We start from the raw sequence: 25,815 nt of genomic DNA, 5'->3' as shown, positions 1-25,815 counted from the left end.
GTTCGTGCTTTGAAATATTATTTACAGGCGACTAAAGATTTTCGCCAGTCTTCTTCTTTATTTGTTATCTTTTCTGAGAAGCGTAAGGGTCAGAAAGCTACGGCTACTTCGCTTTCTTGTTGGTTGAGGAGCATTATTCGCTTAGCATATGAGAAAATCACGGCTCACTCCACGAGGGCTGTTTCTTCTACCTTGGCTTACAAAAATGGTACTTCTGTAGATCAGATTTGCAAGGCTGCCACTTGGTCATCTTTACACACTTTTTCTAAATTTTACAAATTTGATACTTTTGCTTCAACTGAGGCTGTTTTGGGGAGAAAGGTTCTTCAAGCAGTGGTGCCTTCTGTTTAGGCTAACTGTCTTGTCCCTCCCTTATCATCCATGTCCTCTAGCTTTGGTATTGATTCCCAACAGTAATTTTGATGATCCGGGGACTCACTGTGTCATTAGAAAGAAAATTAAATTTATAATTCCAAGGCCCGCCCTGTATTTTCAGACAGTTTATGTTTACATAAACCTCAGGCACTTCTGCACCTTATATTACTTCCTTTCTCCTTTCCCTTTGGTCGAATGACTGGGGGTTGTGGGTAAGGGGAGTGGTATTTAACAGCTTTGCTGTGGTGCTCTTTGCCGCCTCCTGCTGATGAGGAGTGATATTCCCAATAGTAATTATGACGATCCGTAGACTCACCATATCAAGAAAGAAACAAATTTATCAGGTAAGCATACATTTCATTTTTTCAGTGACTGACCACAATATAAAACATTGAGCACTGACCCAGAACCATAAGTAAATTCAAGTAATTCAAATTATGCTTTGCCCTCTATTTGATTGTGCTGCACAAGCAACTGTTACATATTTTTTTCTGCTCTCATGAGAAGGGACTTGCTTTTGGCTTGCACCTCTGTATCACACCGTATTCACTTCAGCCTTTGGCACCGCTAGATGGATTAAAAGCATAACTTTTACTGACCATGTGTAAATCATAAATGGTAGAGTGACTGGTGCTCTCTTTGTGAGGTGCCTGTGGTCACGGCGTGATATGACATGAAAGTGAATGAAATGGGAAGGTTAGAGGAAATCTGTTGTGAACTAGGTATGTAATGTGAGTGTGTTATTTAATAAATATATAAGCAGAATGGTGTTCAGTGCTATGAGTAGTGGTTGTGGGGGGATGCATGCCGTAACAATGTGTAGGGTATGTACTGTGTAAAGCTAAGCTGTATGTGTGGAATAATACTATGTATATGTGTGGGATAGTGTACTGTGCAGATTGCTTTGGGTGGGTGCAGGATATGGTTGCAGGATTTGGATGCACTGCCCAATACTCTGTGTTTGTACAGTGAAACTAAAACATGAGAAAGGGTTTTATTAATGGGCTAATATGTTGTATGTTTCCTTCACAGAATGAAAGAGATGAAACAGAGCCAGGATCTTGAATGTTTACAGAAGAGGGGACTGACCAATTAGCCCTACAATCCTTCACCCCTTCTTTCGCCACCCCTTTTCATACCTCCTTATTAGTTATTCTTACCTTTGTTCCACTCTAGCTGAAAAACGCACAAATCTCTATAGAATATCTCTGTACGTTGCCATTTTTTACACTACTTTTTTTGTACTTTTCTCCAACATGAAAATAATTATTTAATTGAGATTAGAAGTGTATTTATAAATGTTTTTTTATAATGCTGTCAGGAAATCATAACCAATATTAGGGCTTTTTATAATTCAGAAATTCTGTGAGGTTTTTGTTACTAATCATTTTTTTACTTTAAATTATTTTAAGTACAATTTCATGTGTTCATTTATGTCACTTTGAGTTTTAATTGCCAGTAATTCTTTAAGGGTTATTTAATAGTAAAACAGTTTTTTTTAACTGATCTGAAAAAAAGATGCTTTGCAAATTTATTAGTAAACATCAATTTCTATAATATAGTTACACTAACAATAATTATTGTTTTTTAGGAAAGAATTCTAATTTAAAGGCTGATAAACTGCAGCTTAATTAGATTTACAGATAGTCTTTTGTGAGACAGTGTATTTTATCCACAAAGAGTTGTCCTTAATTTTAAATTTATCTTAAATTACTTTTATTTGGTTTATATATAGTTTATATATAGTCCCTGCGTGTATTATTGCAGGATAATATTAAATAGGGCTGCAGACTACTAACGTACGACTACAATGTTTTCTCTATTTTATTGTTAGATACTTTGTGGAAGGGAAATCAGGGTATGTAAAAGCAAATTAAGAAATATAATAAATAGTATCTATATATTAACAAGATAGTTTTAAAATGTAATTACTTGTTACTCTTTTCTTTCAGAGTATATTTATTATAAATGGTTATTGAATAATAGAATTGATACATTTGATAGTAGATGATGCTTATCTTCAGATTGCAGGTTGTGTAATGCAGTCTTTGTAATCTGTTCATACACAAACATCATCCTTGTTATCTTATTGAAATGTTGAGTTAGGCATTAAAATGTGACACCAAACCTTGGCCTTTCAAAATGTCACCATGTAAGGCACTGAAGGAATTAAATAAAAATGGCAGTGGGGAAGACTTAAAAAAAAAAAGATTTAATGCTCCATTGTTTTACAGAGACGGAGGGAAGTACCATCATATTGTAGCAATTATTGATAGACATGACATGACGTCTTCCCCTGTGTAGCTTGTGACTTAAAATGACAGTTTACCCTTAAAAGTGGGTTTTTAAAATGTATCATGGTTTTTTGTAAAACTGATGATCTAGTAGTAAAAAATAACAAGTTCACTTTGTTTTTATGCTTGTTGGGCAAATCACCCAGTAAGTTTCTATCCCATGGGCCTGTATTGCACAATCACATAGTCTCTTTAAAGTGCTGCACATGTTTGTTTGTTTTGTCATGCCAACATTTCAGTGTCAGCATTTCAGTACTACTGCCTCAGCCATTAGTATGTCATCACATCAATGGTTCGTAAGACGTATTTCTAGTATTTAACTCAGTTGTAGGTCAGTAATGCATCATTATCTTGTATCTATATAAAATATATTGATGCTTTAATAACTTGAATGCCTTTTAAATGTATTACAATAGAGCAACATATTAGTAGAGCCCCAGCATGCTACTGTCTTACAGCTGCCATTAAGCAGCATTAAAAGAAAGGTTTTATGGGCCTTTTTAAAGCATTTCGCTTTGCATGCTGGGTCTGTACAGCCATAGTATACTAGTGACTTCAATTTACCTAAAGGTAGCATTTTTACTTTACAAAACAGAACCTGTTGTCAGGGACAGTGGGAATTACAACTGTAAAAAGAATCATATCATTATAAAAACAAAAACATTATTTTTTTATGGCAACATACAGAGATAGTCCTTATTTTTTTATGCAGAGCGTGTGTTTATGTATAGCTGGAGGTTCCCGCCTGTTGTTTAGTTCTCCTGGAAATAAGGGGACACTGTAATGTTTAATTGCTCATACCTCTTAATTGCCTGCTCATTGCATCACTACATGCAGTGCTTGTTTGTATGTGTCTGCGCAAGCGTGTGTATGTTTGTGTCTGTGCATGTATGTGAATGTTTGTGTGTGACTATAGAAAATGTACATGCTGAGTAAACTGACTCATAAGTATTCAAAATATTGGAAAAAAAACGGTTATATTTTTATTAATGTAATTTTGGTTAGATGGATTTGAGATGTTGATGACAGCTGTATAAGTCGGATTCTTCACACTACCACTATTTACCATTTTGAATATTCATGGGTAGTTTTGTTCTGTATGCATGCATTTGCCACTTTGGAAAGTACACTGTCAGTGTGCCACTGATTTGAGTGTAGGTTGGGAGATTATATATTAATTTAAATTATGGTGGGTAAAAAGAGGAGGAATAAATTCCTCCACCATGAGTCAAGGGTACTCAAAAGACCTTTGTATTGCCCATCTGTACACCCCTCCACAGAAACACTGAACTATCAATGTTTTTCATTGGAGCAAAGGACTCTGGGTAAAGATATGCAAATGAGCAGCACAATGCTTCATCTTTATTTGCCTCACTCATCTATTTTAAATACAGACTTCCTTTTGTTAGGGTGAGCAAAAGGGAATCCATGTTTAAAATGGTTATCTATATATATTTCTATTAGACATTCACCAGTTTCGTTCACTGACTAAGGCAGCATTTTTTTTCAGAGCAGGATTTCATCTCGTGCAACACTAAGATGCCAAGATCTGTGCAAATCTATATCTTAGTGTATTGCACTTTCACAAGAAGAAATCCAGCTCCGAAAATAGCTGAATGCCACGAGCACCCGCTTCCTTCTGCATTCAGCAGTTTACGAAACTGCCGAATGCACGTCTAATATTTAAATATATTTATAATACATGTATGGGGGGAACAGGAAACATGGGTGTGCCTGCATATGGTTGTGTGCTTGTATAGCGATGAAGAATTAATTTCAAGATCTAAGTGTGATTTATTTAAGAGCTTCCTCGGAATCAGGTAAGCTCAGGAGGGACTGTAAATCTCATGTGAAGTGGGTGGTATGTATGTTTTTGTATATGTACATATATATATTTCTGTATATTTGTGAAAGTTATCACCTAAGCTTCACACTCAGGCAGCTGACTTATTTATTTATTTCACTGGTCTCATTTCATGCACTTTGTAATTCATATATATATATGTGCGTGTGTGTTTTTTTATTTTTTATTCAAAATGTTTTACATTTGTGTTTTTTTATATGTACATACATATTGTTTTTTTAATCTTTTCATTGTTGTGAATATTATACAGGGGAAAGCTGACATTCTGCTGGGGTAGATTCACAAAGGGGATGTGTATATATATATATGAGCTCGAATTCCAAGGGAAATGTATATTATCAAACTGGCAAATATTATTATAAATAAAAATAAGTATTACATATGAAGATGTGTTTAAAGTGAGGCAAGAAAAATGCAGAATAAATATATAATTATACCAGAAAAAATGTAATGCAAAATATATTTAAAACTTTCTCAAAATGTAGAAAATTATGTATTTAAAAATACAAATATGTGGAAAAATGAGGAAAAGACATAATTTTTTTTTAATGTAGTACTTTACATCCGCCTGGAAGCACATATATTTACAAATTGTTTTATTCTTGTTTGTATTTATCTTCTTTTTAAAATTATTTCCCACTTATACATATTTTTTCCTCATTTTTAACTATTTTTCTTTTTCTGAATATGTATGCTTTGATTGTTTTGGTATTTATAATTGCTTTTTCTCATTTTTAAATATATTTTCTTCAGCAAAATGTAACTGAACAGTAAAAGAGAAAACATCTTCAGAAGATGTAAAAGTTAAAATAGAAACAAAGCTAAGAAAGTATATTTACAAATTGACAAAAAAAAAATTTATTTAAGAATTTAAATAAAACAGTCAACAGAAAAAAAATATATGAAAATTATCTTAAAAAAAAGAAATATATTTAGAAAATGATATGAATAAATATGAAGGAACTGTGGAGCAACAAATGTTTTTTGCATGAAAATGTAAATATTGTAATATAAAGTTTTATGAAAATAGAATTTTCTGCCTGCTTCACGTGACTTGAGAACATTTCAAGAAACACAAGGGAAAAAGAATTGAGTTCAATTGTTTTTCTCCCAGTTTACGGCGTCTGTATTGCGTATTTTTACTTCTTTTTGCATGAGTTTGTAACCATTTGCATTAAAGACGCTGCACTGGCCGAAAAGAAGGAGCTTGTCTAGAGTTTTCTTTTAAACAAAATGGCGTGGAAGTATCTTAGGAGGACAGATGGTTATGAGTGGATATTAAAGGGACAGTGTACACCAATTTTAATACACAGATGCTAATCTAAATATCAAATTTAAAACCTTTAAAAAAACCTTACTTAGAAGCTCCTAGTTTAGCACTGTTGATGAGGTTAGGCTGGAACACTGAGTGAAAGAGGATGGAAAAACAAGGTGCGCAGACACTCCCCACTCCACCCCCCTTCCCTGCATATGAAAAGACATATAACATAAACAGGAGCCATCAGGAGTCTGTAACACATGTATGCATCTGACACTGTGGGGCTTGGTTAAAAAATAAGTAACTATACATTTTTACAAAAACACTACCAGATGGGCTATATAAATGAATAATCTACAAATATGTATGCAAAGAAAAATCTAGTGTACAATGTCCCTTAAGAATGTCTGAGCTATTGAAAATTATTGATCTCCATTCAAAACTGGGTTAGCTTGATGCTTCTACTGGATTAAAGAGAAATAGATGTTAAAGTGAAGGTAAACTTTGATGAATGAAAGCCTGTTTTTTAAAAATGCTATTAAAAACAGGTGCACTTTCATTCATCAAAGTTTACAAAGCAGCCGTTTTGATTAAAAACTTACCTTTTTTCTTTTCACAGCCAGAGCAGCTTCCCCCTCCTGGAAATCCTCTCTTCACACATCATCGATGACTTATCCGGCTTCCTCCAATCACAGCATGCCCTTAGGCAATGACTACCCTGGGGGGAAAGCCGTGATTGGAGGAAGTCGGATTAATCATTGCTGACGTGTGAAGAGAGGATTTCCAGGAGGGGGAAGCTGCTCTGGCCGTGAAAAGACAAAAAAGGTAAGTTTTTAATCAAAACGGCTGCTTTGTAAACTTTGATGAATGAAAGTGCCCCTATTTTAATAGTATTTTTTAAAAAAACGGGCTTTCATTCACCAAAGTTTACCTTCACTTTAAGCATGAACTATATTATATCCCAGTCATTTTTTTTCTGGACAAGTATTTTTCTCTCTGAAACATAAATCATATTGATACATATATTTTTTTACCCATAATGGATATATGGTTTTCCTGCCTCACAAAAAAAATAATAATTCTCAAATGAGGTCAAACATTGGGTTGTTGTAAGTGAATAAATAATAGATCATGCAGTGCTCTCCACATAAAAGTTTGCCAGCCGGGTGGCATTATGAAGTAGCCGGGTGGGGGCTGTGTAATATTTTCTAATATTATATAATTTTCTTCTTAAAAGGGACGAGTCCACAGCTGCATTCATTACTTTTGGGAAATACAGAACCTGGCCACCAGGAGGAGGCAGACACCCCAGACAAAGGCTTAAATACCTCCCCCACTTCCCTCATCCCCCAGTCATTCTTTGTCTTTCGTCAAAGAAGGTTGGCAGAGAAGTGTTAGAAGTTTGAGATAGTCTCTTATGGAGGGTAGTACTCTTCGCAATGGGACTGGAGTTTTAAGTAATCCTGTCAGCCTCACAGTGAGAGCATGGATGAAAGTTAGAGTCCGGAGATGCAGGGTAGTTTTCCTGTGAACCCATTCTGACTCATATTAACAGCTCCTTGGTAATCAGCGTTGACGAGTTTCGCTGCCTACCTTTCTTCACTCAAGTCCATGTCAGAAGCGAGGCTACTATCTGTTAAACTTGAAGGGCCGTGTTCCTGTTCCACGCCGTAGATTCCGGTAAGATCGTTTCATTTTATTTCGAGGTAGGGTCCCAGTGGGACTCCTTTTATCTTAATAAGGAATCATGGGTTAATATCTCCTGAGGGGGGTTATTGAACAGGGGGGATTTTTAATCATGTTTGTTATATGGTTCTATCTGAAAATGTGCAGCTATACTTAGGATCTCTGCCTTTTCAGAACATAACGGCCTTCTTTTAATGATGCATTCTTCAAGATTGCGCACCCTTTTCGTGACTGGCACGGTGCACCCTGTGACGGGTGCGGTTACGTTTACGTTGTTTTTTACTTCCGTATGCTGACTGTGTGCGACTGAAAGAGTCTTGCTCGTGGGTTGTCTAGTTCACAGGAGATGGTGAGTTCCCCAGCCATTGGGGGGTGTTTAAGGGTGCCAGTTAGTTTTTTTGTAATCCCAAGATTATGGAGGATTCTGCTATGCGCGACACAGATGCCTCCCATACGGAGAATGTGTCTTGTGACGAATATGAAATGGCCCAGGTAATCAATGCCCATCAGTTATGTTCTGATTGCCGTTCTAGAGTACTCTCTTCTCCCGAATCAGGGAGCTTAGAGTGCTTTGAGCCATCTGCCTCCGAGGTTTCCATGACCCGTGAAGCGAGTGCCCCAGTCCATTTCCCGGCTACGCAAGCAGGTGTCCCTATGGCTTTTACTCCGGAGGGTGGCTTGTTTCCTGCAGAGGTTATGGCATGGTTCCGCATGGCCATTTCTATGGCGCTGAATCATTTATATCTCCCAAGTGAAGTATTCCTAAGATACTGTTCCGTTAACCAGGGCCCATCAAGCATGGGATTGCCCAATTCAGTTCTGTGAAAGCGTGGGGCCCTGAAACCATGTCATCATTCCATTCTTTAGAGTTGGGAGATGTGTGTGACCTATGTGGTCTGATGTGCCGAGTGATTAATGGTTTGCATTTTCATTCGAGGTTCTTCCGGACGCTGACTCTTTAGCCTATTAAGAATTTTATTGCGGTGGCAGAGTTTCCTTCCCGCCTTGGGTGGATCCTATGGTTTGGATGCGTGGGCATGTTCTTTTTCCTCAGAGTTGTGTTACTCCTAAGAGTTGGTGTGCAGGGTTTCTCTGCCTTCTGTGGGGAGCTGCGAAGCTCCATCTTTTGCCTGCTTAAAGAAGATTTTTGGAAGTTAGATTCTTCAAGAATCTATGGCTGTTGTCTTTTCCATTACCCTTGGTCTGACCAGGGTCTCGACGTTCGGGTGCAACTCTAGCCTTGGGGCTTGTCAGTGAAGAGGCGAGGTCGGTTATGGAGGGCCGCCTTCTGGGGTAAGGTAGTTGAACATTTATCCTTGATGCTCCGTTAGGGGCTTCGTGGGCGGTGTCTTAAGTATGATTCTCTGGGATGGCGTACAGGGTTCTTATTGGCCTTTGGGTGTTGGTTGCTACCTTGCCTCTGTGTGTAGCACGTATTAACGCTTGCCTACGAGATTTCTTTGCAATCCAAGTGCCCTGGGTGCTGAATCTTAGACCATTAAGGAAGTCCTTGTGACTCTTGGGTTTGAGGCTACTGCTAGATCGCTAAGTCTACGGACTTTAGAGGTGCGTTCCTCCTTGTAGGAGGCAGCTTAGGGTTCCTCTTGGAGTTGGATCTTCGATTGATTCCTTTTTCAAGGACCCCGACCTGGGTCCGTGTCTCTCCTTGGATGGGTGTGGACGGTTCCTTCTCACTCTAGATGTTTGTGGTCATGCAGGCCTCTCTCCGTAGAGGCTGGGGCTTTGTGAGAGATGCCTATCTGTTTGTGACGGTCCCCTACTGCTCTTCTGGCGCATTTACGCTGTTCCTGTAGACTCCAGGCATCTTCACCTGGGTTGGCGATATGGCCAAGGGGTCTCGCCTCTGGTAGGGTGGTTTTTTGTTGTTTCATCCTTCCTCTTCTAGAGCGGGAATAAGGTTCTCCAGGTTCGGAGTTACCTTAGTATTTGGAGCGACCTGTGGGTCCTTGGTGTCTTTCCTTGTAAGGGTTTTTCCCTTCTTGCGTTTCAGAATCCTGGAAGGGGAGTTGCGATGTAGTGACTGGTTCCTTCGTTACTGCAGCGGGAGGCTGAGGGTTTGATCCCTATGGGGCTCTTGCTATATGTTGGATTCTGATATATGGATGCTGAGGGTCGGAGGACCTTCTTCCCTTGTGAAGTGGTCCTTGTGTTTTGAGAAGACAGCCGTGTAAGGGGTTTCGCACCTGAGCACAATGTCTAACCTTACTCATTGTAGCATACCATTTGTAGTATCGATCAGCGGTCTAACCGGGGGCTTTGTTCCTACATTGACCCTTCTTTTCTCTTACGGAAGTCTGGGACTCTTGTCTTGGTCTTGACTAGCCTTTGGGCTAGGACCATTATCCTAGAGGGAAGATTGGGGGTCGGTTACTCTATGCAGGGTTGACCGTTTTTCTTAAGAGTCAGTTCTCTCCTTTGTGGGAGGTCTTGGATGTCCTCCTCTTTTCCACTGGCATTCGGTACTGGGAGGGGCATTCCTTGGAGCCGGTATTCAGAGGGCTGTGAGCCCTTGGAAGGTTTGCAGTTGAATCCAGCTACAGCTATTGCACTTTGAGGGTGTAACCAGCTACAGCTAATTGCACTTTGACTGGGTGTTAGCAAGCTTTGAAACGCCTTTGTGTTTGGGTTTAGCAACGGTGAGTCAGCTTTCTACCTGGAAGCTGGTCATTGGGAGTTCTTGTTCAGCGGTTGGTGTTCTTTTTGGAGAACTCTTTACTAGCTGCTAGGATAGTTATCCTATTTCTGCTGTCTCTGCTATCTAGCTTGCAGATCTAGATTTAATATGAGGCAACAGGGAACTCATGATTTACCTGGAGTACCTTTGGGTATGCTACAGGGTCAGGGATATGAGGGTGTTCCTCGAGTCCTTTTCAGGACATGTTTCCCTGTGTATGGATATCTCTTCGGTCCTTGTGTTCTAGGGAGTTTATCTCTCTAGGCGTTGCTATTGTATGACAACCATGGCTTGTTCTATGTTCTGCAGAGTGGAATGATCCTTTTGATTTTTCATGAGATTCTGTTCTCCTTTTTGGGGGCAGATAAGCGGTCCTTGTCTTGGCCGGGTACCTTCATGGGAGTCGCGATTTGCGGGGTTGACTCCTCAGAGGTTGTTTGGGCTTGATTGATTCTGGGACTGAGTGGTTTAGTTCGGCTTTGCCGGTGGTGTAACTAATGTGCAGTTAACTGGGCTTCGGGTTTTCTCCCGTGTCATCTATACTTTTTCGGGTGTCGAGTAATCAGGCTGTAGTGCCTTTTCGAATGGGCCGCATTTTATACCCACCCGTTGTTTACATTCAGTGTCCTCTAGCTTGGGTATTCTTTTACCAAAAGTAATGAATGCAGCTGTGGACTCTTCCCTTTTAAGAAGAAAAACATAAAATATGCTTATCTGATAATTCTGAAGGGAAGAGTCCGCAGCTCCCGCTAATGTTTTTATCTATGAGGCGGCTGTAATTTTTTGATCTTCTGGCACCTTTTGTTCACCCTATTTCTCCTACTGTTCCTTGTTCCCTCGGGATGAGGGAAGTCGGTGAGATATTTAAGCATTTGGCAGGGGTGTCTTTGCCTCCTCCTGGTGGCCAAGTTCTGTATTTCTCAAAAGTAATGAATGCAGCTGTGGACTGTGGAAGAAAATTTAATTATCAGGTAAGCATAATTTATGTTTCTCTGCTATCCAAAGCACAAATTAATTGCATAATTTAACATAAAAGTAGATAACGATAATTTGTGCAATACAAATTGAACATTTTTTATATTTTCTAATGTTAGCTTAATATTAAAATTAAATTAAAATTTTAGCCGAGTGGTCAGTAAAATCAGCTTGGTGGTGCATCCGCTAAAAAGGTCCTGGTGACATCACTGGTCATGTAACTATAATACAACTGTTAGAATATGACCAATACATTTAAAACCTCGTTATTTATTATCAAAAGAACAAATAGTGTCCAAAACAATCACGGCATATATGACTGTGTGCACTTATATACTGTATACATATCTATGCACCCTCCGGTTTTTGTGTGTAATGATTGATTAACCAGGAGCTGTTGAAAGATGTATGTAAGCTTAATATATTGATGATATTTATGGGATTAACACTCATAGTCAGCATTAAAGGGTCATTAAAGTCAAATTTCTATTTATGTATCAGAAATTATTCACTGCATTGCAAAAAGATCTGCATGCAAAATAAATGTTTAAAAAGCATTTAATACTGTCATTTTGTTTTACATGCCCAGAACACCCCACCTTGAAAGCATCTTGAATGCTTTTGCTGTGGCCTATTAGGCCCAGATGTAAACAAGGTCATGCACATATCAACCAATCACTGCAGAGCATGTAGGAGTGTCAGGGTGCTACATTCCATAGATTGCACTCCAGCCTCTTTGTAATGGAAACACTACAGTTTTCAGAGTTAAATTACAGTAAAAGCAAGCAAAATATTGAAAGTATATCACAAAGCTTTTTAATTATGCTTATTAAACATTTTGATGTCCCTTCAGTCATGAACATTTGAAAAACAAACATCTATTTAACTATATATATATATATCAGCGCTGCGTAATCTGTTGGCGCTCTACAAATAACCGATAATAATAATAATAATATATAGGTAATAAAGCAGTGCTTCACAGCACTATTTTCTTTCATAAAGATGGTAAGAGTCCTCGAGTCATTACTCCTGGGAATTCTACTCCTTACTACTAGGAGAAAGCAAAGATTCTTAAAACTCCACGAGCACCACCTGAGATTGTTTCTGCTTGTTATTCTGATATACACATCGCAGCTAATCATATACCAAGTGGCGTTTTCACTGTACATACTGCCATAGAGGATCAACAACCTCAGTTAAATTTTCCTATTCTATGTGATTTAATTTACTTCTACATATCAGCAGGAACTTTAAACAGTGTCTGCAGCTGCCAAAACGTCATATAACAACTTTGTATTTTTTTCTGCTTATTCTAACAAATGTCCTATAAAAGAAAGGGCTTAATTCAACCTGTATTAAATACTATTGGCAACAAGAAAGACTCCTCCTGTATGGATATTGGCTGCCAAAGGGTTAAAGATAAGTACAGTCTATGTGTAGCAGAATTGAAACAGTGTCAATCATGATATCAGAAATAACTAATGAAAACAGTTCTTCCGTGCAACCCCATATACAGTGATAATGATCATAATATGAAAGTTCAAAAGCAGGCACATACCTCTGATTAACCCAAGATAGACAAACAGTGTCCAGCAGGAAAAAGGCTCAGACAGTCTTACTATGCGGTGGTCCGGATTTTCTCCTGTTATAAAAAAGGTATAAGGTAGATAACTCACTGCTCGCCGTCAAGTAAACTTGCTGAGTAATGTGCGCGGGTGATGCCGCGTCTGGTCAATCAAAGTATACCAGAGAGGTAATTCAGGCTAACAAAGTAACCTTACCGTAATCAGCGGGATTTTTTCGCCTGTAGTGAAGAAGTTGAATAACTCACCACTTGCCGTCTAGAAAAACACTAAGTATGGTGCGCGGGTGATACCGCGTCTAGCTCCTCCTTGTTGGTGATCTGGGAACAGAGGTAGCCGTGTCATCAGTGACGCTCACTGAGTAGAAGGGGGTTACACTTAGTATAACAAACTCCGCTTTTGTGCAGCCTAATATAGTGCCAAATAACGGTGAGTGTTCCGGTCCTCAGGGCAAGCTCTGCCATATGTACCAAAAGCAACAAAAAACGAGGGCCATCAGGAACAGTAAACCAAATGGTTTTATTCAAGAGGTACAGGTGGTGCACTAAACTGTGTACAAGGCTAGGCAGTGCGGATCTGACGTGTTTCGCGCATGCTCAGTGCACTTCATCAGAGATCTTCAGGTGTGCTCAAAGGGTGTGCTGATATACAGAATGTCATCCAATCACAGAGTGTTTAAAACAGTGACCATACAAAAAATGTGAAAAAGGTATAATACAATGTGAATACTTGGGTGCTGAAAACATACGGGGAAACATAACTGACAAAAAGAATTATAAATAATCTTATATGTGTAAAGGGTATTATAAGCCTCTTACTGCTGGAACATAATGAATGAATAAGAAATATATAATTGAGGTATAATATATAGAATATTCCAGCTGAAAGACGAATAAAACACTCTTGGAGCACTAAAGTAATATAAACATAAAAGGGAGGGAAAAAAAACTCAAGTTGCATATAATAAAAAATAAATAAAAAAATACAAAAGATAAATATATGTAAGATAATAAAACTATGAGACATACAGAAGTATGTTACTACTCTAGAACCTGAATGTCAGTAGACAAGGAAAAATAATAATGTTGTTGATATTGTGATTATCCCCATGGTAAATGCATAATGTAAGGTTTTTTATATATATTCCTAAGGAAGAAAAGGGGGAGAAAAAGAGGAGGAAAAAAAAGAGGAAATGGCGGAGAGAAGAGAAAGAGAAGGAAGATTAGGGAAAGATAATCTAAACTAGTCTGTAAATAAATCTAGATCATGCCTCTTGTTTAAACCTCTAGGGTATTTTGTCTGTAACGTGAATATCCAAAAGACTTCTTGTAATTTCCCTATCCTATCACCTCGCCTAATATCCCTCCTTATATGATCTATGCCTACAAAATGGAAAAGATGTTTTATATGTGTACCATGTGAACGTAAGTGCTTAGCTACAGATGTCCTTGGTTTGTCTTCTTCTAGGGACAAAAGATGTTCTCTAATTCGATCTTTTAAAATGCAGGAGGTAAGTCCTACATACTGGAGGGAACGTTGTAGGCATGTGATTAGATAGATTACATAAACACTAGTGCAATCTATCCTACTTTTTATACAATAGGTTAAACCTGTTTGTGATGAAGTGAAATGATCAGTTTTTTTGTATAATTACAGCATTTACAGGTATGGCCACATTTAAAGAAACCATTGGAAATAGTAAGCCAATTTGGGGGTTGGCTGGGTCTATTGAAAAAATGTTTTTTCACTTTTTGCCCTATGGTAGGGTTTTTTTTGCTGCACATCTAATCTGTTTTTTGGATATAGATTTTAATTGGTTGTCACTCTGTAGGATAGGAAGATATTTTAGGACTATGTCACAAATCTTGTGATACTGTTTGCTGTATGCAGTTGAGAAAACTATATTGTTTGTAGGTTGTCTTTCCTGATTACTTTGGTTTATATGACTTTTATGTAAGCCAGCCAGCAACTTATGTCTATCAATTTTACCGACCTCATTGGCTATTTTAGTTAAGTAGGTTTTATTATAACCTCTCTCTTGTAATCCAAAAGACTTCTTGTAATTTCCCTATCCTATCACCTCCCCTAATATCCCTCCTTATATGATCTATGCCTACAAAATGGAAAAGATGTTTTATATGTGTACCATGTGAACGGAAGTGCTTAGCTACAGATGTCCTTGGTTTGTCTTCTTCTAGGGACAAAAGATGTTCTCTAATTCGATCTTTTAAAATGCAGGAGGTAAGTCCTACATACTGGAGGGAACGTTGTAGGCATGTGATTAGATAGATTACATAAACACTAGTGCAATCTATCCTACTTTTTATACAATAGGTTAAACCTGTTTGTGATGAAGTGAAATGATCAGTTTTTTTGTATAATTACAGCATTTACAGGTATGGCCACATTTAAAGAAACCATTGGAAATAGTAAGCCAATTTGGGGGTTGGCTGGGTCTATTGAAAAAATGTTTTTTCACTTTTTGCCCTATGGTAGGGTTTTTTTTGCTGCACATCTAATCTGTTTTTTGGATATAGATTTTAATTGGTTGTCACTCTGTAGGATAGGAAGATATTTTAGGACTATGTCACAAATCTTGTGATACTGTTTGCTGTATGCAGTTGAGAAAACTATATTGTTTGTAGGTTGTCTTTCCTGATTACTTTGGTTTATATGACTTTTATGTAAGCCAGCCAGCAACTTATGTCTATCAATTTTACCGACCTCATTGGCTATTTTAGTTAAGTAGGTTTTATTATAACCTCTCTCTTGTAATCTTGCGGTTATAAGGTTGGCCTGTTTGGTATATTCTGTAAATGTAGTGCAATTCCTACGGGCTCTGATAAACTGGCCCTTAGGTATTCCTCTGGTGATATGACCGACATGGCATGAGTCAGCTCTAAGTATGGTGTTTCGTGCAAGTGCTTTTCTATAGATAGAGGAGACTATATTGTTATTTCCATCAATGGAAAGCTGATTGTCTAAAAAGGAAATGGAATCATGTGCTGTCTGATAAGTGAATTTAAGGTTCAGGTCATTGTCATTAAGCCAGTCTATATACAAATTCTCATTCTGTTGGCTCCCATTATTCCAAATGACCAGGAGGTCGTCTATATAGAGACCGTACACAACTACTCCGTCTTCGTAGGGAAAACTATCCTGAAAAATGGTATTTAATTCGAACCTTTCCATGTACAAATTAGCATATGCCGGGGCAAATTTTGCCCCCATGGCTGTCCCGCATTTCTGTAGGTAGAAAGAACCCTCGAAGACGAAGTAGTTGTGCGTGAGTAAAAAGTTTGTAATAGAGACCAGAAAATCTGTATAATCACTAGAAAAAGATGTATATCTCATGATCATGTGTTTCATGGCTTCAAGTCCCTTGTCATGAAGTATGCTTGAATAAAGCGCTGTAACATCAATGGTAAGCCATTGATAATCAGGGAGCCATGCTAGTTTTTCTAGTTGCTGTAACAGGTGAGTACTGTCTTTGATGTATCCTGGAAGAGATGTGACAATGGGCTGGAGTATGGAGTCCAACCAAGCGCCTAATCTTTCACAAAGTGAGCCCATGCTGGCCATAATTGGCTTACCTGGGGGGTTATGAAGGGTTTTGTGAATTTTGGGTACGATCCTGAATGTGGGTATGAGAGGGTCATCTATAAGAAGATGATCAAAAACTTCACGGGTAAGGAAGCCCTCCTCCAGTCCCAAAAATTAAAAAGTTCTTTAGTGTAAGCAGAAGTAGGGTCATAGCTAAGTTTAGTATATGTATTAGTGTCATTAAGTTGGGAAGTGACTTCCCTAACATAGTCTGTGGTGTTCAAAATTACTAAGGCCCCCCTTTGTCCGCTTGGGTGACCACTATATTACTGTTGTCATGTAACTGTTTTAATGCCAATCTTTCTGAATAAGAGGTGTTGTGTGCAACAGTATTTTGTGGGTCTTTAAGAGTGCCATATAGTTTAAGGATATCCCTTTGTACCACTTCTTGGTACATTTCTATACATGTGCTTCTGGCCTGTACAGGATAAAAATAAGACCAATCTTTAGGGATAAGCCCTACATTAGTAGGGGTGTGTCATGTGTCAGAGTTCTGTAGTGAAATCAGTGAGTTAAAAAGACAAAGATCTTTGTAGGCTAAGCCTGTGCTTTCAATAGAAGTGGAAGAAGAGATGCTAGTGGGAGAAACTAGGCTAGTGTGATCAGAACCAGAAAAATGTTTTTTAAGAGTAAGCTTACGTACTAAGCGATTAACATCAATCATAGTGGTGAAAACATCAAAATCAGTACTTAATGCAAACGTGAGACCTTTATTTAAAATGGAAGTCTGTGTCAAAGTAAGGGGAGTGTCAGACAAGTTAATGACATTATTTACTTTTTCTTGGTTTTTGAGGCTGCTCTGCTGGGGTATCTATGTGTCTGTGCGGCAGCTTTTGGGGTGCTGGTCTGGTTAGGCATTTTAACTAGGGTGGCTAGAGTGGGTCTAGTCGTACTGACAGACTGTGATGCTGAAAAAGCATTTGTGTCATTTGGCTCTGATGCTATAGACGCCTGGGTAGAATTAGGGGTAGTATGACTATACTCAGAGTGGCCTGCATCTGTGTCTATACTAGAAAAAGTAACTTTTTTATTAGACTGTTGTGGTGTCTATTGCCTTTGTTTTTTTTTTTGCCTATTGCCCCCTGCAGGTCTAAATTGCTGCCATGAGTAAACAATATTGAGATCATAATCTTTAGTGTCTCTATTGTATTTAGACACTTTTCGAATGGATAAGTCCATGTCTAATTTGGTAATAGTCTCTTCTAATTGTGAAGACTAATCCATATAATGAGTAGTGGTTTCAAAAGGCTTGATGGTGGTCATAATCCCATTTATTTCAGTAAGGATTACTTCTCTTTCTTGTTTCTTATGTCTGAGTAGTTGGTTCATTAAGGTCATGGAGCACCTTGTTAGGGTGTTGTTCCATTCTTCCATGAATTCTGGGTTTTGTTGTGCAAAAGAGGGGAATTTCTTCATCCGTAGGCCCCTAGGGACTTTGGTCTCCTTGACATATAAGTCCAAGAATTCGATATCCCACCAAAGGTTAGTTTCTTTGTATCTTAGCTTTTCTAACCCTGAGAACAAATGAGGTAAGTTATCTTCCTTGGGTTCTGAGAATAAGGAACTCCCACCTTGTAGTGCTGAGGCCAGGATGAGTCGACGTTTATCAACATTTATTACCACTGTGGGAAGTATATCTGTAGGCTCATCCAAATCAGCCATTGTAAGCTTGAATAAATTAATAGATTACCAGGAAGAGGCTGGCGAGTGAGCAAATTGATATTGGCAACAAGAAAGACAAGGAATGCTCAGACTCCTCCTGTATGGATATTGGCTGCTAAAGGGTTAAAAATAAGTACAGTCTATGCGGAGCAGGATTGAAACAGTGTCAATCATGATATCAGAAATAACTAATGAAAACAGTTCTTCCATGCAATCCCCTATACAGTGATAATGATCATAATATGAAAGTTCAAAAGCAGGCACATACCTCTGATTAATCCAAGATAGACAAACAGTGTCAGGGAGGAAAAAGGCTCAGACAGTCTTACTATGCGGTAAATGCTGTAATTATAAAAAAAAACTGATCATTTAACTTCATCACAAACAGGTTTAACCTATCGTATAAAAAGTAGGATAGATTGCACTAGTGTTTATGTAGTCTATCTAATCACATGCCTACAATGTTCCCTCCAGTATGTAGGACTTACCTCCCGCATTTTAAAAGATCGAATTAGAGAACATCTTTTGTCCCTAGAAGAAGACACACCAAGGACACCTGTAGCTAAGCTCTTCTGTTCACATGGTACACATATAAAACATCTTTTCCATTTTGTAGGCATAGCTCATATAAAACAAGGTATAAACAAGAGGCATGATCTAGGTTTATTTACAGACTAGTTTAGATTATCTTTCCCTAATCTTCCTTCTCTTTCTCCTCTTTTTCTCTTCTCTTTTCTCCTCAATTTCCCCTTTTTTTCCTCCTCTTTTTCTCCCCCTTTTCTTCCCTAGGAATATATATAAAAAACTTTACATTATGCATTTACCATGGGGATAATCACAATATCAATAACATTATTTTTCCTTGTCTACTGACATTCAGTTTCTAGAGTAGTAACATACTTCTGTATGTCTCATAGTTTTATTATCTTACATATATTTATCTTTTGTATTTTTTTATTTATTTTTTATTATATGCAACTTGAGTTTTTTTCCCTCCCTTTTATGTTTATATTACTTTAGTGCTCCAAGAGTGTTTTATTCGTATTTCAGCTGGAATATTCTATATATTATACCTCAAATATATATTTCTTATTCATTCATTATGTTCCAGCAGAAAGAGGCTTCTTTTGTCAGTTATGTTTTCAGCACACAAGTATGTCACATTGTATTATGCCTTTTCTGATACTCAGAAAAGAAGATCTCTGATGAAGCACACTGAGCACGCACGAAACGCGTCAGATCCACACTACCTAACCTTGTACATAGTTTAGTGCACCACCTGTACCTCTTGAATAAAACCAATTGGTTTACTGTTCCTGATGGCCCTCATTTTTGTTGCTTTTTGTATTAAATACTAACCAACTTTGAGTGACTTTCTCTATGCGGATGCTCCTCTTAATACAACAGAAAGAGTACATGTTTCCTTGCTACACAGTGCAAAGTTACCTGCATTTTACTTCGATGTGTTGCCTTATAAATTTACAACTTTGACTGCTAATCTTGTTGGTCACATGTAATATAACTTTACAAGTAAATACTCATTTCTTTCCATTTTTATTTTTTTTAAATATTTATTTATAGCCAGTAGTGTACAATACATTCAAGAAAATGACATAGCAACAAACAACAATACATTTCTTGTTTTGCGCCACACAGGGCCATTAATACAGTTTCAAACAAAGTAAGATACATGATAAAACAAAAAACAACATTTTAAGTTATTTAACAATCTTATACTTCTTGATCGTTCATCAGAGCCCTTCATACTTTATAAACACTACTGTTTTTATATCATTTTTAACGCGCACCACAACACACACACCCCAAACACACAAAAAGACCTGAAACAAACAAAAAGAACCCCCCCCCAAAAAAGACCCCCCCAAAAAGTCTGTTTATGTATCTTTTATATAAACCTGACTTAGTTAGCTCCTTCCCTAACCTCCCCCCACTGGTAGGGTATCCTCTCTTCCGCCACCAAAGTTAAGAAGGGTACTACATTTTTTAGACTGGAAATAAATTGCCTTTGCATATCTAGTGGCCATTCCAGGAGTACTTTTAGCCATTTATTAAAATACTTCCTGAGCTTTGTCTCCTTTCTTAAATTATTGTCATAGAGTTCTATTCTCATCTGTAAACACATTAGATTAATAAACTCCCCTAACACAGGGGCTCTTCTTCTTTTCCAATTCCTAACTATTAAATTTCGAGCTAACATTATACCGGTATTAACTAACTGACTCTCTCCTGGTTCTAGCCGAGCTTGATACAAAAAAAGATTATGGATGAGGTAAATTCAATCCGTGACCCCACATATTTATTCAACCAATAGTTTACCTTAGCCCAAAATTGTCTGATTTTGGGACATAGCCACAAACAATGCAATAGGTCTGCTCTCCCTGCACTACACTTATAGCAAGAAATATTCAAGTCTACACTAGCCCATTTATTTAACCTATCTGGCGTTAAATAGTAATTGTTAATGATTCTCCAATGAGTCTCCCTCCAACTAATAACTGTCGTCGCTGACATACTTAAACTAATACTTTTCACTACCTCTTCTTCCTGAACATTTGGGACATATTTTTGAAGCTTCTGTGTGATAACCCTGATATGATTAGACCCTAATCTATCAAATAGAATATTATACCAATACGTTAATGATCTAATGCCTGCTTTATACAAAGTAAGTCCTACCTCCATCTCTTGTAAATCCCAACCTGATTCACTTGATTGAGCAAGTGCTGTCATGAAACCTCTAACTTGCAGGAAGGCATAAAAATTATTTTGAGGTAACTGAAATTTTTTTACTATATCGCCGTACGATTGTAATTTATTTGTGCCAGTTATCAGAAGTTGTACAAAATATCGAATTCCTTTTGCATACCATTCTCTAAAAACTATATTATTTTGTCCTGGAGAAAAATCCGGAGTACCGATAATCGGTAGATATCTAGATCTTCTATAATCCACTCCCATTAGATTACAATATTTTTGCCAAGCCAAAATAATATTCGAAATTGTTGAGAGTTGTTTAATATTCTCTGGTAGTTTTACATAAGTGTGATGAAGGGCAGATTTTAAGTTGAAAGGTCTTATTAGTTCTGTCTCTAACTCATAGTAGGTGATATATTGCGCCTCAAGCAACCAGTCTAATCCATATTTTATCATTGCTATCCAATTATAGTAGCGTAGGTTTGGTAAAGCCATACCTCCATATTTTTTAGGTACAGTTAATCTGTCTAGAGCTATCCGAGGTCTCATCTTACCCCAAATGAATTTGGTACATGCCTTGTTAAATTTGATAATATCTTGTCTTGTAATGAATAAAGGTATGTTTTGAAGTAGAAACAATAGACGCGGAAAAATAATTGTCTTGATAAGCATGATCTCTGTAGCTCAGCATGAAATTTAGTAAAATAATCAGCAAAATTGAGTTTATACCATTCGCCTGGATCTTTCTCCAAAATGATTCCCAGATATCTAATATGGGCTACTTCCCTATACGGGTGTTTACTATAGCTATTTTTATTTTTGTTGATCCATAATATTTCTGACTTCTGTATATTTACTTTGTAACCTGTAAACTTGCTAAACTGGTTGATAATCTCCAAACTTGTTGGGATACTTAACCTGGAGTTGCTAAGAAAGAGAATAACATCACCCGCATATAATGAAATAACTACCTTGTGATCTCCTACCTTGATACCTTCTAACCTCTCCCTGAGATGGATTGCCAAGGGCTCTAGAGCAATATTAAAAAGAAGTGGGGATAATGGACATCCCTGCCTGGTACCTTTTTGCATGATAATATATGGTGTAAATCCCCCATTTACTAACACTTGTGATCTTGGCGATTTATATATCAAGTTCACCAAACTAACTAGATTGCCCGAGAACCCAAACTGTAATATAAGATAGCTACAATATAACTAATAATTATATTGTAGCTATTTTAGGATTTATTTTTATTTTACAGGCAACTTTGTATTTATTTTAACTAGGTAGAATAGTTATTAAATAGTTAATAACTATTTAATAGCTACCTAGCTAAAATAAATACAAAATTACCTGTAAAATAAATCCTAACCTAAGTTACAATTAAACCTAACACTACGCTATCATTAAATTAATTAAATAAATTAACTACAATTACCTAAAATTAAATTCCTCGCTACGTTCCTGCCTGGCATGAAACCCGTCTGATCAGGGTGAATTATATCTCCAATCACTTTTTTCAGCCTCTCAGCAATAATATTCATTAGCAGCTTATAATCGTTATTGAGTAAAGATATGGGTTTATAGGAACCCATATCCTCTAATGGTTTACCCTTTTTATGGATCAGTGTAATTACTGAATCCGTGAAATAAAGAGATTTCATTCTATTTTGAACAAAATATAGATTAAATAGTTCTGTTAAAATGTCAACTATGTCTGTTTTTAATATTCTATACCACTCTGCCGCAAGCCCATCTGGATCTGGAGCTTTCCCAATCTTTTTTCTATCAATAGCACACTTAACTTCCTCAGTATAAATTGGTAGATTCAATTGCGCCAGTTTCTCGCTATCGATCTTTGGAAGCTTAGTCTTTCCCCAGAAGGTATCTTTTGCTTTAACATCTAAATCCCCTGAGGCATAGATATTCCGATAATATTTTAAAAAAAGCGTCTCGGATTTCATGCGATTTAGTATAAACTTTGTTGTCCTGCCTTATCGACATAATCATGTTTTTATTTTTCCTAAAATTTCTAATTTTGGTCAGATTTTTGGCTGATATGCCCTGCGGACCCTGCCAGTAATGCTTGTTCTTAATATCCTCCATTGCCCATTTTTTATTCATATAGTAGTCTCGTTCTTCTCTAGCCTTTCTATATTTATCCCATGATGGCCTATCTGACTTTAAGATATATTTTCGATATGTGCTCTTCAACTGATTTGCGAGTTGCAGTTCCCTACTAGCCATCTTTTTTTTAATTCTTATCATGTATTGTTTTATTTCGCCTCTCAAGACCACTTTACCTGCTTCCCAGAAAATTTCTGTCTTATTCCTGTATGTATTATTTAAGTTAGAATATTCTCGCCATCTTTGTGTTAGCCAGTTACAAAAACCCAAATTATTAATCATATAGCCAGGGAATCTAAAGGTATTCCTATTTGATGCCTCTTAAAAATTAGAATTTAATTTTAATGTTATAATGGCATGGTCCGATAAACTAAATTCAGATATTTCGGACTCTAAATCTAGTTTTAATATACTTTCATCTATGAGAAACAAATCTATTCTAGAGAAATTCTTGTGTGATTTAGACTCACAAGAATATTCTTTTATGTCCGGATGTTGAACTCTCCAAATATCTTTTAACTTTAAGGTTTTGCCCAACTCTCTGAAAAAACTCGCCTCTCTTATATACTTCCCTCTGCTTTTCTTTTGCAGTAACCTATCTATCTCTGTATATAGGGCCATATTGAAGTCCCCTGCTAAAATCAAATTTTGCCCTAAATATGGAACTCATTTATTTTTAATGTTATTCCAAAATCCTCTATCCAATTCATTTCATTTACATATTGTCCAAATTTTGGCATCAATCTTGATTTGCAGAATTAAATACCGACCTGCTAAATCAGCATTGACGCTAATTATATTATATGTTAAATTCTTATTGATCAAAATGGCTACACCTCGCTTTCTTGATACGCAAGGAGTGGCTAAAATTTCAGCCACCCATTTTGCCCTTAATTTTGGAATCTCTTCTGCCTTTAGGTGCAGCTCCTGTAGGAGGACTATATCAGGGTTGTATTTTTTAAGGGTTTTTAAAATATTTTTGCGTTTTATTGGGGACGTGACTCCTCCAATATTCCAAGATACAAAGTTTAAATTCGTACTCATTTAATCAGACAAGTTGACATTTTTGCATCAGATACTAACCTCATAGAGAAAGATATTAAACAAAATAAAAAAGAAATATTTCCTTTTTTCAACATGTTTATAACAAATACAGACCTCATAGAGAAAGACAACAGAACAAAAAAAAAAAATATACCCCCCCCCCACAACAACATTCCACAATCACACCAAACACCTCCCTCTGCTGTCAAAGACAGCAACCTTACCATTCTTCCACAAATATCCATCAATTCCCATAGCCATATATATTCCTGCACAACTTAAAAATATACTCAAGAGAAATGTTTCATATCTGTATATTTTTTTTAAGACAAAAAGCCTTGGCTTCGTTTGGTGTATTTAAAACTACCGGTCCTTCATCGGTTTCTATTACTAACTTGGCAGGGTACTTTAAAATAGCTTTCATTCCAGCTTTTATACACTCAGAACAATAGGGAGACATTTCTTTCCTTTTCGCAGACGTATCTGCAGAAAAGTCCTGGAACAAAAAAAACTTTTTACCTTCAATTATTAATGGACTTGCCTTTCTATACTGCCTTAGTATTGATACCTTGTCTTGAAAATTTAAATAACGGATCATAATCATTCTCGGGCGGTTTCTTTTATCTGCCTCTGCTCTATAAGGCCCAATACGATGTGCTCTTTCTACCGCTATTTTCCCTTCCTGCACTGGAAAATTTATCAATTTTGGCAGGGTAACTGATGCAAATTGTATGAGATCTGCATACTCAGCAATTTCTGGAACTCCAACTACCCTTACGTTGTTCCTCCTTGACCTATCTTCTAAGTCCTCTATCTTTGACTGTAGCAGCTTAATAGTATTTGAAAGTTTCTGGTTAACATCTTCCTGATTAGTGTACAAGTCCTCTAAATCTGACACTCGTGATTCAACTTCTGTTAGCCTGCTAGAAAATTGCCTGACTTCTACAGTGAGACCTACGATCTCCTTTTTAATCCCTTCGAACTGGGGCAGTATTAGGTTCACTATCTGATTGTTAGTTAATTGTGCCTCTACACCTTTTCCCATATCTTGTGGAGAAGAAAGGGTTGTCTCTCCTAGTGAGTCTTGTGTCAGTTTGTTCAACTTTTTGTCTCTCCTAGACGACATAGCTGGGGACCTGGATTTCACGTTTGTTATATATTTTTCCATTAAGATCTGGGGGTTTCACTAAGCCCAGAAATGTGCCTTAATTGTGAATAGTGTAAAAAATAAAAAACACCAAGAGGGAAAAAGAACAACCCTACCACCTTATAATTCTGTCTTATCTGCTTCCCCTAAAATATTAAATGTGAGAGAAAAAAAAAAGGGGGGTGCCAAAAAAAGTGCAAAAAGAGAAAAAAAAAAGAGGATTACAAGTTATTCACCTTGTTCCATGATCCACTACAGCAATGTTAATTCGACATATACCTTTTATGCTTTTCACTTCCTATTCCTTCCCCACACCAGGCCTTTACATATATATTTAGTATCTTATCTTATTTTAGCCTGGAGTACAAAGAAATCTTTTATTTTAACACATGTACTTTTACCTCACTAAAGTGATAGAGGCCATACAAGCCTTATTACGAAATTTCTAACTAGCTATCTTTATCCAGCCGGCTTCAGTATTCCCTTATTAATGTACTCTATAGGTAAAGAAAACAGTAAATATTGCAATATCAAACAGTATTGATCCCCAACCTCAGTGTTCCCTTGTTAGTATACTCTTTAAGTAAAGAAAAAACAACAATATTACAGTATCAAACAGTATTTGTCCCCAACTTCAGTGCTCCCTAAATGATATATCCATTAGCGATAGAAAACAGGCAATAATTTCAATATTCCCTCATTAATATACTCTTTCAGTAAAGAAAAACAGCCAATATTACTATAAGGGAAGGTATTAGTTCATGTATATCTTTACATCTGT

General features: G+C 37.1%; 1 protein-coding gene across 1 annotated transcript in view; it reads left to right on the top strand.

Annotated features, from left to right (window-relative positions):
- The window catches only part of CAMTA2 (calmodulin binding transcription activator 2), a 307,159-nt gene extending 301,424 nt beyond the window's left edge, over window positions 1–5,735 (top strand). The window contains exon 23 of the mRNA XM_053718351.1: window positions 1,408–5,735. Coding sequence (XP_053574326.1) covers window positions 1,408–1,471 — 64 coding nt within the window. The 3' untranslated portion in view covers window positions 1,472–5,735. The remainder of the gene's footprint in view (window positions 1–1,407) is intronic.
- Window positions 5,736–25,815: the final 20,080 nt, after the last annotated feature.

Source organism: Bombina bombina, chromosome 6, assembly GCF_027579735.1.
Source record: "Bombina bombina isolate aBomBom1 chromosome 6, aBomBom1.pri, whole genome shotgun sequence".
Classification (NCBI taxonomy): domain Eukaryota; kingdom Metazoa; phylum Chordata; class Amphibia; order Anura; family Bombinatoridae; genus Bombina; species Bombina bombina.
This window is presented reverse-complemented; position numbering and strand designations above follow the sequence as displayed.